General features: G+C 39.9%; 1 protein-coding gene across 2 annotated transcripts in view; it reads left to right on the top strand.

Annotated features, from left to right (window-relative positions):
- Window positions 1-12,870, top strand: part of tmod2 (tropomodulin 2) — a 36,664-nt gene extending 23,794 nt beyond the window's left edge. Inside the window, exons 4-10 of one of the 2 annotated variants that reach the window (XM_072695463.1) lie at window positions 70-192; window positions 2,310-2,384; window positions 2,965-3,095; window positions 3,962-4,069; window positions 4,327-4,470; window positions 5,897-6,041; window positions 9,550-12,870. In XM_072695463.1, the coding sequence (XP_072551564.1) occupies window positions 70-192; window positions 2,310-2,384; window positions 2,965-3,095; window positions 3,962-4,069; window positions 4,327-4,470; window positions 5,897-6,041; window positions 9,550-9,581 (758 nt within the window). In that variant the 3' untranslated portion in view covers window positions 9,582-12,870. The other variant, XM_072695462.1, reaches the window with a different exon arrangement.
- The last annotated feature ends 2,393 nt before the right edge of the window (window positions 12,871-15,263 follow it).

Here is a 15,263-nt window from a genome sequence, read left to right as displayed (position 1 = left end):
CACTTTTCCTCAAGTTCATGTTGGCCAATGAGGATTTACATCTTTTTCGTTTTGTGTTTGTTTCTATAGGAAAGGTCTGGGTACCTAAAGAGCAGCCAATCGAGTCTCACAAAGAGGAGGTAACGACTCTTGACCCGGAGCTAGAAGAGGCGTTGTCCAGCGCTACTGACACAGAACTGTGTGACCTGGCAGGTAAGAGAGAGAAATTGTGTGTAAAAAAAAAAAATAATAAAAAAAAAAGTTAGGGTTTTTTTTGTTGTTGTTGTTTTGTTTTTTTCCCAAGGGCTGATGCAAGCAGCATTTTACTGGCTTTTGATCAAATACCCAAATACTAAAACTATTCATGGAAACACTTAAGATTCATAACTACACGTAAATATGACTCTTACTGCAGTTCTGAATATATCAGGAAATGTAATAATGTACTGAATAACAGTGATGGTGTAAATGAACTGAAATCAGCCATGAACTAGAGCTGGGCGATTATATACCTCAAATCAAGGTCACGATTAATTGAACATTTTACCTCAATTACAGTTAATGACTACACACTTTCTTTTGGGCTCAGATCCAGCTCTGTCTGGTTCAATGGATAATTTTGACACTCTGCTGTGGTAAAACATTGCACAAATTGTATATAAACCGTATTGCAACACTGTATTAACAAGAACACACCAAGCTATTTTGTGGTTTTAGCTTTTGAGAAAGTTTATAACGTTTCTAAATCAGTGGAGCCATGGTCAAGGTCATGTATCGTGATGCATTTGTACACCCTGAGAAGACACTGAGGATCACTGAGAAAGTGTGTAGAGAGAAAGCTTTCATCTAATGAACTGTATGAAAAATAAAACACCCACACAAAGACTGCTCTCACATCCCTGCCAGACTCTGAACACGCTGCTTCAAGCCTCCACTTATTTATCAACTCGATCAAACTTCTATTCTCGTACTGTAACATTCAACTCCGGTCTCGCTGAGGAGATCGGGTTTGACTGGTTCCAGTCATGCTGATACACTGGCTGTAATTCCATAGTGCCTTAGTTTGCATTGAGCTACACAGAGTAACCCTGCCATTATTTCATTTTTTTCCCCTCTCGTTTCCTCCTCCTGGCAGTGCTATTCAGCATGTGAACACCCACGCTGTGCTTTCTAATATAGAATAGTCTTCTTTTAGCTGACAGTTGTGCTAAAAGCAGAGGCAGTTTGGTTTTCACTGTGAGAAAGACCTCTGAACTCTTCAGCAAAAGCTGAACGTTTCACCCGCTGTGCGCCACAACCTATACAACTTAGAGAAAATTCAGCATTGCTGCTACTCTCACTAGGAGTGGGGCTCCTGTTAAGACCACTCCAAGAGCACAATGGGCAATCAAAAACAGTCAGAGAGGCCAAGGGCAACACAAAAGACCTACCGACGTCTCTGCAAACTGCAAAAAAACCTGTGTGTCTGCTAAAACAAGGGCACTGAGCAAGAGTGGAGTTCATGAAAGAACACGACAAAAAAATGTAAATGAATGATTTTGCAGCCCTGAAATTCCTCCTCAGTGTTGTGCAAATCTTAATGTTTAAGAGGAAGTTTTTGCTGCTTTTTTATATTTTTATTTGTCTGTAATTGTGACCAAGATAAATTGTGACCTCATTTTATTAGTAATCAGTGCAAAGGTCCAGGTAATAACATTTTTCACATACTTTTTCTTGCAACTGTAGAACATATTTTTAATAACAATAATAATAATAATAATTATAAAACTGTAAATGATAAGTACCCAAACCCTGGAAATAATACGCAAGTTATTAGGTTTGTAATACTACTAATATTAATACTGCTACTTTTACTAATAGTTACTATAAATAAACTTTATTCTCTAAAACAATAGGCATAGCTCATAGTTTCTTTTTGTAATTTATAGTAATAATTCAGCTTTTTTTATATACTTTTTTTTAATACTACTACTGAAAATGAAAATAAAATGAATATACATTTGCAGTGTGGTTGTTTTCATTGTATTAATAAGAGTACTACTAATGTCTACTATATAGTCATTTATTAAATGAAGTATTGTAATTACTAAAGTAGAATAAGGTGATTTGAGAATAAGGTGAATAAGGTGATTTGTGAATAGGGCTGAAACGTAGGCTGTATTTCTGCCAGCACTCTGATTTAAATTACAGAGTCAACATGCTTTCTGATGTCTGGCCAGACATGCTTTTTAAGTGGTTTTGCTACTTAAAGGGTTGGACGTCTTTGTGCTTTCAGAGGCGTAATGTTGTGATCTTTGCTCTTTTTTTTTTTTTTTTTTTTTTTTTTGTAGCTATCCTTGGAGTGCACACACTCGTGACTAGCACACAAACCTACGACGGGACCACCAGCAAAGACAGCTACAACAGTACGTATCCGCTCCTTCACTGTTAAACGGAAAGCAAAACATCCTGAGCCTTTTACCACACTTTCCTTTTTTGTTAGTTTTCCTGATCTCCGCTTAGAACGTTTGTGCATGAACTAGAAATAATTATAGTTTATTTCTAGTTATAATAATTATAGTTTTTTTTTTGTTTATCTGTTAACATGAACAGGGCAATTAAAAGATTACCTGGCTCAGGTGTGTTGGGAGGTGGCCTGGCAGGTGGTCTTGGTTAACACCTGGGGTTCCTACACTCCCGCCTGCCCAACCCTCCCCCCTTTTTGGGGCTTTAGATATGCCGTCTCTAGCAACAACCTGTTAAAACACACTGCCACAAAAGTGCTGGTTTGAGCTGCTCTGGGCTGAATGTGTGTCTTACTGCTGTATACATTCGAGAGCTGCACGGGCCCTCAGGAAAACCACTGTGTTTATGGCTTCTTTCTTTCATGTAACTTTAAATGGCAACCTGCTATTTTGAAGGCAAATCTGACAGTTTCAAACACACAGAATACAGCTGTCCACTGATATTTATTTTATTTTATTTTATTTTATTTTTTTGCTTCAGATGTAATTAAAGGGGAAAAAGTGAAGCCAGTTTTTGACGAGCCGCCCAACCCAACTAACGTGGAGGAAACTCTGCAGAGGATAAAATCTAACGATCCCTCACTCACTGAGGTCAACCTCAACAACATTAAGGTATTGCATAGATATGGACAATGCAAAGATGGAACTTTGTTTTATGACATCTTGAGTATGAAGCTTAGCATTAGCATTGTATGATTCATGGTATCTCACCCTTCCCTATTGTAAATGACTAGGGATCATACACTATCGAACAACAGGAATGTGTTGTCAGCTAAATTAAAGATGCAACTTCATCAGCATATCAAACATATATGCAATATGCAACGATTGGTCTGGGACACAATCGGGAGACCAAAAATCTGAGTCTCTGCCCCAATACACTACTCCAACTGTTGACTCTGACTGTCGAAAAAATCTTTTGACTAGAGCTAACCAGCACAGACTCAGCCAGACCAAAAATCCGAGCTAGAATTGGGATAGAACATCATGACGTACCCTTTGGCTTAAGACTAATTATGGAGTGATGTCTCTCTTAAGAATGGTTATTGAGTTATTACTAGCCAATCTAATAGTAATGATGCAGGATTGTGGTATCTTTTAAATGAAATTAGTTTTACTTAATCCATTGTGATGGTTGTCAGTTTGAGAAAACTGTTCTAATTTTTGTTTTTTAAACATACATTGTTTTTCATTATGCACTTTATGTTCTCAAAGATTTGAATTATTTTTAATATTTCACTTAAATAATTGAATTTTACCCTAATTATAATACAAATTTACTTTTCTTAACCACTTCAAAATGGCAGCATTACAGGTAAAGAAGAAACCTTTTGAGTTAAAGTCATGAAGGCATTTCTATTGTCCCATTCATCATAAAATTGTAACAAAAAATCGACACAATTGTGTATAACAGTGATGTATTCCTTGTCCGTAACCAACGTTTCTGTACTGACTGAATGTGTGGTTGTATTTTCTAGAACATTCCCATCCCTACGCTGAAGGACTTCGCCAAAGCCATGGAGAAAAACGCACACGTGAAGAAGTTCAGTTTAGCGGCAACACGCAGCAACGACCCCATTGCAGTGGTGAGTAGGGGTGGGACTATTGGTTATCATTACTAAAGGAAATCTGTCCAAAGTACATCTAGATATGTACTACCATGAAACATGTTAATGAAAGGTATAAATGAGCTTACAGTGACTCTTATTAGAAGTGATTTCACTAACTAAATATTGAAATACAAAGTTTAGAGAATCCTTTGTGGACCACGTTGTGTGTTCCAATCCAGATTTTTTTATGCATGTTTTTCTTGCATGCATGCATGTGTGTGTTGTGTGTTTAGGCATTCGGAGATATGCTTCGAGAGAATAAGACGTTGAGGAGTTTGAACTTGGAGTCAAATTTCATCACCAGTTCTGGAGTTCAGGCGCTGGTGGAGGCGCTACGAGACAATGACACACTCTCCGAGATCAAGATCGATAACCAGGTACGATCAGACTGAGCAGTCGCTGATTTACTGCATAAAATTGTGTAAATGAGGGGTGAAGAGAAGCCCAAACCCATTTTAAGTAACAAGGTTCGATCTGCAGTAAAAGTATTTCAAGATGAGCAGCTCAAAAACTATTGAAGTACTGATTGAACTTCAGTACTGCAGTGGAGCTTCTTGTTCTAACCAGCATCTGTGAGCACAGGAACTGCGAGGCTCCTGTGAAATTGGCTTCTTATATAAATGTTCCATTCCACCTTAAATGGTGCCTGAGGCGCCACAGTGAATAGCTGTGCAATTAAAGGTGGAATGGAACATTCAAACAAGGAGCTGGAGAACGAGAAGACTCTTAAGAACTGGATTGTGTTTGAAAAATAAAACACCAGCTCCAAACTGAGAGGTGTGAGCAGCAGTGAAGCAGTCCATGAGCTGAACCAGCTCCCAGAAATTATACCCAGTAAAAAGAATTGGTGGCTAAATGTTAATGACCAAAATGGATTTAAGGAAAAAAGTAGATCCCTTTCCTCACTGATAGACTTAAATAGAAGTATGTATCCGTTGAAAACATGTACATGGAGCTGAGTAACTATTGTGACTAATCACCACCCTATGCTGCGTAATAATCCATAGACCAACCCCTTAGTTAAAAAATATTTGATAGTGTGTTGTGTGCTTGGCTGGTTTTGTTTTGGTTGTATATTGTGGAAAGTGCTGTACGGAGTGCTATATTAAATTAAGCTGATGGCGCGTGTGTGTGGTTCCTGTGATTGTGATCACGGCTTGAATTCACAAAGGCCTCTCTAACTTCCTTCGGGTATGCTTTTAAGTGACCTTGAACTTCCCATTGCCTGTTGAAGGCCTGTTGAAGCAACAGTAGTAAGAATAGAGCGTAAACTAACATGTTTTATCAGACTTGTACTGTGTTGTACTAGAATTACTCTCATTGACGTTCCACACCTCCATCGCGCTCTACTTGGCTAGACACATCTCAGGGCTGGGCACCACACTGAGCAGTCTTTTTACCAGTTGAGATTTTTCACTAGAATTACCGCTAAAATGCTTTGTAGTGCTCCAGTTATGCTCTGACTGGCTACACACAGCTCAGTTATGCTCTGTATAGCTATATACAGCTTGTTTATGCTCCGATTGGTTATGCACACCTCTGTTATGCTCCGATTGCCTACACGCACCTCATTTACACTCTGGGTCCACCTTGACCACCAAGTTACCATGAGTAGATCCCAAACTTTACTTGTTCTAAAACAGGTTATACATGAAGTTGCCATGGTGATGTCCCAGTTAAAGTAAATGATTAAAGTAGGGTTGAAGTTAACCGGCTAAACATGCAATCCTGCTTTGTGAGCCTGGTTTTGGGGGGCCTTTGTTTACATGGCTATAATGGCAATGTCCATGTTTGTGTGTTCAGAGGCAGCAGCTGGGCACTACAGTGGAGATGGAGATCGCCAAGATGCTGGAGGCTAACACCAGCATAGTGAAGTTCGGATACCACTTCACCCAGCAGGGCCCCCGAGCCAGAGCTGCTGCTGCCATCACCAAGAACAACGACCTAGGTAACACACACACACACACACACTTACTTGTTTAGCAGTTTGCTAAATATACAGTAAAAGTGAAAACTTATAATGGTTTTCTTTAGAATAGTAATAAAAAAACATTTGTATGAAATAAAGACAAACTGTCATTAGATCGTGTGCATTAGAGTCTTAAAAGTAGCCATATGAGTTTGTTATGTGTGTGGGGGGGGGGGGTAGTTTTCTGTGGGCTGGCTCTAGTCTGTGGTCCCTGGTGGTGAACTATTTCCTGTTCTGGGTGGTTACATTTTCTAGCTAATCCCACCAGAGAACCCCCAGAACCCCACCCATCCCAAACCTAAGCAATCTTTCTCGCTCTCTACTTCTCCAGCTCTCTTAATTCCTAGTTTTCCAGCTCTCTCGCTCTGTAGTTCTCCAGCTCTCTCGCTCTGTAGTTCTCCAGCTCTCTCGCTCTGTAGTTCTCCAGCTCTCTCGCTCTGTAGTTCTCCAGCTCTCTCGCTCTGTAGTTCTCCAGCTCTCTTGCTCTGTAGTTCTCCAGCTCTCTCGCTCTGTAGTTCTCCAGCTCTCTTGAGCCGTAGTTCTTTCGCTCACTTTTTTTTCCCCTCCCTTTCCTAATTTTTTCCCCCCTATCTCTCTTTCTTATTCTCCCACACAAACGAAAACACACACACAAACACAGATGGGGGGGAGGAAGTAATTTAACTTTTACTCAAGAGACTCTCACTGTGTCAGACTTTTTTTTTCCCCTTCTGCTCTTTCACTCTGTATCTGTTTTGTAGCTTCTTAGGATTTTTGTTGTCATTATTCCATATGAATGATTTGATGTTCCACTGATATTTCTTTGTTTCTTTCTCTCCCTGTGTTGTTAGAGTTTTCTTTTTCTATTGTCCTCCCTCACTCCACTCGTTTAAAGCTGGAGTACCTCTTGTTCGCTACACTCCTCCGTGCCATTGAGTGAAAGTGACCTGAGCTGCAGCACTGTGGTTGTGTGCATGCGCAAATTGTGCGTGTTGTCCAAGGTCATTTTCTCGTCCTTCTAGTGTGTGAACGCATGATTCACTTTTACTCTGACTTTAAGCATGAGCACTAACAGCTGTTGAATCACCCACAGGTCTACAGTGTCAGCTCACAATCTGAAGCATTTAAAACTGTTCAGTACCAGTCTGAAATACTGACTGTAATCAGTGATTTGATGATGATAAAATTGTGATTTATTAATTTATTTTATGCAACATCTATAGATTACTGAAGTAAACTATATCTGAAGGGGGTTGTTAGTCTATACTTACATATATATAATGTCTAATTATTGCAGTCTGTACTTCACAGTGCAGGTTTCAGTGGTAGTCTAGTTTTCATATTGTGTGTGTGTGGAGGGGGGGTTATGATGATTAATACTTTAACAGTCTGTACTGTATACTGTGTACTGTATTTTGACTGTAGTCTATTTCACAGTGGTAGTCTATACTTCATAATCATTGCTTATACTTTACAGTGGTAATCTGTACTGTATAATGGTTGTCTGTATAGTTCACAGTGCTAGTCTATACCCATACTCTAGTGGTTTATACTACTTATTGGTAGTCTGTACTTCACAGTGGTAATCTGTACTAGGAAATGGTAGTCTATAATTCCCAATGGACTACTGTTTAAAATGGCAGTGTGTATTTCACAATGAAGGCCTTTCTTCACAATGTGGTATCATTTGTAAAAATGATTTTCAGACATTTTTAGACAATTAAAAAAAAAAGTTTCATCACTTAGATATTAACAGAAGCTGAATTGAACATACTGAGTAGTTTTAATGTTTTTTTTTTTGTTTGTTTTTTTATGGTTCAAGTTGTGTGTTGTAAATGCTGATGACATTTGGAGGTTTTCAGCTACAGCAGTTTGCAGTGTGTTGTGGCCCAGATGTGCTTCACTTGCTTTTCACTTCTCATTTTTGCATAATGATTATTGGTGTGTGTGGAATGTTTATGATCCACCTGCTTGTTGGACTGTGTGTGTTTGTGTATATGAAAGACTGGTAAGATTCCTATTATCTGATTCTTATTGCTGCCCTTATCTTGGCCCACAAATGACCTAAAGGGCGCTGCCAGAATGAGTCTGTAGATGCCCAAGTTTGGAGATGCAGACATTTGCTATCGTTTATTGCCACCAGCAAGAACAACAGTAGCGTTTTGTAACTTCATATGGTTTATTTCTGACATCACAACTCATGACTGCAGCTGTAGGCAACAGTAAAAACAGACTCTGGGTTAACAGCGGTTTAGGTGGGTCTACAGGCAGAGAGTCTCCATCTGAAGCCTGGTGAGTGTCCAGTGCGGCAGGGTTCGCCATGGTAACGAGATCAGTGTTTGACTAACTCATCTGGGTCCATTAATCTCCTTAGATGCCCAGATCTCGTTAAACGGTCTCTACGCTCACACAGCATGTACCTTGGACCAGCAAGAGGGAGACAGGGGGACTGCTGCTAAACACGCTGAGCAATTTACACACCATATAAAGTGATAGTTTGGCCAAAATCTACAACAAATGTAGTTAATATGTATGATGTCTAAACTTAATTTCTTCCGTTTTACGCTGGAGCTACGAGACGAATGCAGCTTATTAGCATTGTGCTAACTGGGTGTAATTAAAGGGACCACATTTAAAGTTATCTCTTGGCCTTTCTCAGTTTTACAGAACTCACAAATTTCGATCATTTTTGTGAAATGCGTCACAGAACTATATCACCACTACAAATCCTCCACAGTGACCAAGACAACTAGACACTAAACTTGCTGTGGTCTTTCAGAAGTTCCCTCATACCTTAAAGCTGTTGTGTAGTCTCCATGGATAAACACTTGCAGTAGAATATGTCACTGAGACTTTTGCCACATTTTAGTTTGTAAAATATGTCTGCTCTGTTACAGCTGCCCCAGTCAACTGTAATTTTGGCCTTTTTTAAGTAACCTCTAATAGACTTACTTGTGTAGTTTCTGACACTGTATGACCCACTGTTATCTGTAAACATGGAGCAGAGATTTGGTGGCTTCACCTTGAGGCCTGAATTTTGGACAGTTTGAGGTAGGGCTGGGCGATATGGTAAAAATACTATATCATGATATTTAAAGGCATTTTTCTGATACACAATATTCATCACGAAAATACATTAGTAGCGACAGATTCTACTATTCAGATACTGTTCAGTGCAGTTGACAGTTGATTTGTGCTTATTAAGCATGAACATGTCTTTGATATGCTTAGAAAAGCTTATTGTGTATCACAATAACAAAAGTGATCACAATGCAATAAAATATTGTCATTTTGCCCGCCCTAGTTTGAGGCATATGTGTAATGATGAAGATATGTGGTTAGCATATTGCTAATAGGTGGGGTAAAGGTTTTCATTACTCTTAGCCCCAGTGAAAAACTGGGGCAGGGGGCTGCATTGTGTATATTACATTTTTGGCTTAACAATCACTTTAAAGTTACTTTCGGTGATCACTGACTGTCCCTGCATCTCTCTTTTTGTTTTCCTCAGTGCGAAGAAGGCGTTTGGAGAGGGACGCATAGCGGATTCTCTCGCTCTTTCTCCTGCTCTCTCACTCACTCTCTCCATCTCTGAAGATGAGTCTTGTGCCAAACTCTGAGAGAGTGTGGCGTTCTACCCTGAATAAGGGACACAACTGGAAAATCCACCATTTGGCTCTCAACCACCTGGTTTTGTTATGTTATTGTCATGGTCATTGTTGATGTTGTTGTTGTTTTTATGACTTATGTTTTTTTTCTGCAATTTAGTCATTCCATTTCAGTCTTTTTTTTTTCCCCCTCTCAGCACACCTTGTTTTGTTTTTTATTTTTCCTTTTTTTTGTTTTTTTTTGTTTTTTTGCAATTTGGAGAAAAAGACTCTTAAGCTAAACAAGGGAGTCATGTACATTATCAACACTCGTGCACCATTTACAACCTTTTAAACAGGAATAAAATGAAAGCCAGTCTAGCAACACTAGTGAAGAATCTAAGCTCTGCTAAGACCGAATGAGGGAGGGAGAGGGTGAGAGAGAGCAGCTGAGAGGTTTTAAATGTTATCAGAGTGGGTTTGGCTGCTGAGGAACTTATGTGATTGCTCCACATCCTGCAGGGACGGACACACCCACGGTGAAAGTGCATTTTTCTTCAGCTAGATTCAGGAGTAGGAGTGTTATGTGGCGTTTATGCAGCTGTTTTGTAAATCCTGTGTGCTTGTGCATGAATGTATTCGACTAGGGTCTTGCACTGGAGCTGGGAGGCTAATGTAGCTAACAAGTCATGGAAGGTTATACCCCACTGATTAGCACAGCCCAATCATCTCGCACTTGGGTGGAGCTGTTAATAGACTTGCTTATGTGGTGTCTGACACGGTTTAACTCACTGTTATCTATAAACATGGTGTAGGTTGCACAGGACTAACTGGGATTGAGATACACTATTCACTATATGTCCAAAAGTTTGTAGACGCCAGCATTTCTTCTGAAATCAAGGTTATCAATAGAGAGTTTGTCCCACTTTTCTATAAAGGCTTAACACTAGATGTTGTGGAACATTGCTGCAAGTAGGATTTGATTGTGCTCAGCCCTGTGAGAGTATCCTTGATGTCAGGTACAACTTGTTCCTGCCACTCCTGCACTTACCGAAAGCTCCACTGCTCCTCAGCTCAATGCTGAGGGCTTCATACATCTCTAGCCCATGTGAGAGAAATGTATGCAGCTTGGCTCTCAGCTTCAGTCAGACTTATTTACTCCCCCTAACAGCGGGGAAGATGAAGGCTAGCTGTTTCAACAGTCACATGGTGTCTGGGGAGACACACTGTTGGCTTTGGGTTTTTGCCGGACAGCAGTTAAGGACAGCAAGGACATGTTGGATTCTGTTTTGCTTTTAAAAACGATCACCAGGACTTCTTGCTGAGGAAGAAAGAAGTAACCATGGTGACCACGGAGACTTGGGCAGCTATGAGGTGTCCAGTGCAGTGTTGCGCACACAACCTCAACACGTTCAAGCAGTAGTTCAACAAACGGGCAGATTTGTTCCATTTTGGCGGTCAGCCGAGACGTGTACGACCAGCGGTGCGGTCATTGCTTATTAGCTACATTAGCCTCAGAGCTCAGGTGAAGGGGGACTGTGGAAGTTGGTATTTAGGTGAACTATCAGTTCAGACATGTAATGAAAAAGATTGGACCAATATAATCTTCCATTGAGCACTTTTTTGGGTTAGTGGTGCATTAATTATGTATATTATGCGAGAGCAAGTAAATCCTCTACAGGGAACATACTTCTGCAGTATATAATAGATGGACAAAAGTATTGGGACACGCCTTTTAATCTTTGAATTCAGGTGTTTCATTCTGTGCCGTTGTTGCCACAGATGTATAAAATCAAGCTCCTAGCCATGCTTCTTCGTCTGCCTTTACACACATTAGTAAAAGAATGGCTGGTTTTAAAGAGCGTGGTACTGGAATAGTGGTATTATTGACAAGTGGAAGCATTAAGGAACCACCAAGAGTCAGACCATGTAATGTTAGACAGCGCAAGGTTGTTGTGTGCTGAGAATATCAGAATATCATGCTTAAAAGCCCCAACTCTGCTGACTCAGTAACTGTGGTGATCGAAATCTACTGTTAGAGCTGGAAAGGGAGATTAACTCTATGTTAATGCCTAAGAATTTAGTATAGGATGTCCTTAAAGCTCATGTAAGTGTCCCAGTACTTTTGTCCACATAATGTATTAATACACATATGTTTTCTTTGAAGCTTAGATGCATGAGTCAACTGCAAAAAAAAAAGCAACCTCATTTTGAACCCAAACCTTTTCAATAAAACTGTTATCCTGGCTATGAGCACCTATTGAGACCGTCATTGAGAGCGCAAGTGTGATTGAAGTGATTGGATAGACTTTTGCTTTGATACTACATTAGCATGAAGTGTATTGCTGTGTTGATAAACGTGGAGCCCAGAGCACTTTCTGTACTTGTACCACATGAGGGAAACACACATGCATTCAGTGTGAATACCTGGACCAATTTCATCTGTATTACACTCTTAAAAGTAAAGGGGCTTTGAATGATTCTTTGAGGGACGCCACTCATAAACATAAAACATGCGCAATAGAGAGGTGTAAATGTAAAGAACCTTTAAATTAACTGAAGGTTCACTAGACCTTTAGAAAGGTTCTGCAAACATAAACAAGGTTCTTTAGGAAACTGAAAGTGGTTCTTCTATGGCAGCCCTCAAAGAACCATTAGAAGCACTTTTATGTTTTAAAGTAGTTTTTTTGTTTGTTTGTTTGTTTTTTGTACATGCCAGTTTGGAGATCGATGATGGAGCCTTGTGTATCAACCCACTCGTTCGTTGTAAGTTGTCTTATTTTTCCTCTTTTTGTTGTTTTTCTGTGAACGATGAATTCTGTTAGTTTTATTTCGTTTTTCGGGTTCTCTGTGTAAGGGTGGGGTTAGCGGGACCATGCTGTATGAGTGCGAGTGTGTGTATATTGAGTGAGAGTGTGCGCGTATGTGTGTGGGGCATGGCTCCCAGCCTGTGAAAATCGTGTATGATCTTTCTATGTTAATTCTAAACATCCATCTCATTAAAGCCTCTTCTTCAGATACCACCCCCCCCCCACGCACACACTCACACTCATGCGTATATGAATGATCTATAAGTGTATAAACATTACTGCACGTCTGCAGCTGTAACGCAGCTGTTCTCTAGCTCCACTGTCGTAGTGCAGGTTCGGACTGAAGAAGAGGATCTATAATACTGTACTGTTAAACTACACAACGCTGCGGCACTGTCTATCAAAGATATTCAATAAAAATGTTTTTACATACTCCTTCTGTGTTCTGCGTTCGTGTGCTATGGCTTTATGCGAAAATCAGCTCCGCCACATGACCTGATTTGTTAGTACTGTGAGGAATATCAAAGGGTCTGTATCATGGTAAAAAAAAAAAAGTAATGTGTAAAATTTTTTAAAAACAACATATATGGGAGCAAGTTTTCTTGTGACATCTTATTTACATATCTCTGCCCATTCACGTGATCACTGGTTAGCCAGCCTGCTCACTAACCCACTAGCTCAGTCTTAAAGGAACAGTAGCAGAAACAGCCAGTTTAACTGAAAAGCATTTAAGAGGGAATTAATTAATAGCATTTTTTTTGGGAATGCAAAGTCATGTAATACTGTATAAGTGGAATAAAAATAATAAATAAAATAAGAATAATGTAAAACATGACACTTTTAATATGGTTTTAATGTGAAAAGTAATTTTAACAGGTGAATTTCATTTGAATCGCAGTGAAATATGAGCTTTAATGATTAATTGAATAATTTCCATAAGAACCATAATCAAGGTGAAATATGCGATGAGCGAATCAATGATTTCTTGATTGAAAGGCAATCATATTTACCATTTGTGTTGAACACTGATTGGATATGCCGTCCACCTTTAACTCATTCATGCTATGAACACACATGCCCAGAGTGGTGGGCCTTTACTGGGGTGACCAGGGAGAGAGTTAAGGGCCTTGCTTGCTGGCTCAACAATGGCAGCTTAGCAAACCAGGGTATCGATCCCACAATCCTATTATCAATAATCCAGCGCTGGATCCAACGGAGTCACCACTGCTTCTCAAGTGATGTGTTGAGAAGACAAAATGGATAGAAAACCGTGGATTTCAGGTGAGTCCTGAAGGCTGACTGCTCCTCTGAATGAAACAGAAAACAACTCTAATGTCTCAAACAGATTTTCACATCCAGTTGGCCTCCATGGTGCTGGTGGTCTCTGCAGGTGCCCCCTCTCTAATTAGCTCCAGGTTTGGAGGACTGTTGAGCATGCCTGGGGTGTGATGTCATCAAGATTACATCATCCTCCAGAACTACAGAGCTTATCTCACCCAGTTCACACAAAGTCAGAACAGGCCTCTCTGTGGTCGCAGGGGGAAGTGAGTCACTCTAAACTCTGCGCTTGGGTCTAAAATCCTTCCTTCTTCACCGTAGCGTTCTTTGTGAAAACAGTGAAGACTTGACTTCTGCTGACAAATATACAGTCAAAATCCAGACTTCAGTCTGGCTACTACTGTTTTAATCCATGTTTACAGATAACAGTGGATCATACAGTGTCTGAATCCACAGTCTGTAAGAGATTACTGAACAACTCCACACGGTTTGAGGAGAGAATGCCAGTTTAGGCAAGCAGCTGTCGCCATGCTAATTAATGTTTAACTTCCATGGCTGTTAGCCACTGTAGCTCCGGTGTAAAACTAAAGAAGCTCTATATTTGTAGTAATATTTTTTTTTGCCAAATTAAGCACAATGTCATTGATAATCACACTAATAAACTGATTTTTTTTTGGGCTTATTATTCCTACTATTGAAATTAGACTGAATTGTAGGACTGTATGGTGTCCAGTTTCTCCTTCTGATCTAAAGGGTGTTCACACCCTCTATGCACCCTTATTAAGCCCTTTGGCGGACTTTAAGCTGCCTTATTTTGATTCAATTAAATTCATGTGGTTTCTACAGGCTGCGTCCCAATTGCGTTCACACTAGTACTATAAGATAGACAATGTACTCTTAATAGTGTAATCTTAATAGTGCGGGTCTTGCAGGCTGGCACACATAATATTAACATACTAACCCTTATTGTACTGACAGGAAGTGATAAAGAGTTGCTATGCCAACATACGTCACACAAGTTCTCCTTCCACCGTCGGCACTATGGCACACTTGCGGCCCTGTCCCCACATGCACATGCCCGCAAGGACAGCGATGCTGTCCTTATAAAACGGTCAGCAGCTCCCTATTTCCCACAATTCCCTTTAACAGCAGCTGTGACCAATATGAGCACGGTTCACGGTTCTTTCCGAGCTGTTTAAATGATAAATATTATTTTATAGGTTATAGATAAATATCATTTTAAGGTTAATAACTGCTATGGGTCTGAAACAGCTTAGCCTGGTATGGTGACTGAACATTTCATTTAGGTTTGAGTAGGAAACAGCGTCAGGTCACCTTAGCCTGGCTAACTCTTACACAACATGCCAGTGTTAAATCAACACTGTGTTCAAATTCAACTTACAGTGTTCATTTAACAGTAGCAGTAGTCTTTTAACACTGGAAAATGTGTACTGTGAGTTTTTTAGAGAGAGTGACCATAACTTGGACACCTGTAACACACAGGCATCTAATATTGTGGCTAAGGGGCCAAGTTGTAGGACCGTAGCAGT

This window comes from Salminus brasiliensis, chromosome 13 (assembly GCF_030463535.1).
Source record: "Salminus brasiliensis chromosome 13, fSalBra1.hap2, whole genome shotgun sequence".
Lineage (NCBI taxonomy): Eukaryota > Metazoa > Chordata > Actinopteri > Characiformes > Bryconidae > Salminus > Salminus brasiliensis.
The sequence above is the reverse complement of the archived record's forward strand: the minus strand, read 5'-3'. Positions and strand labels throughout refer to the sequence as shown.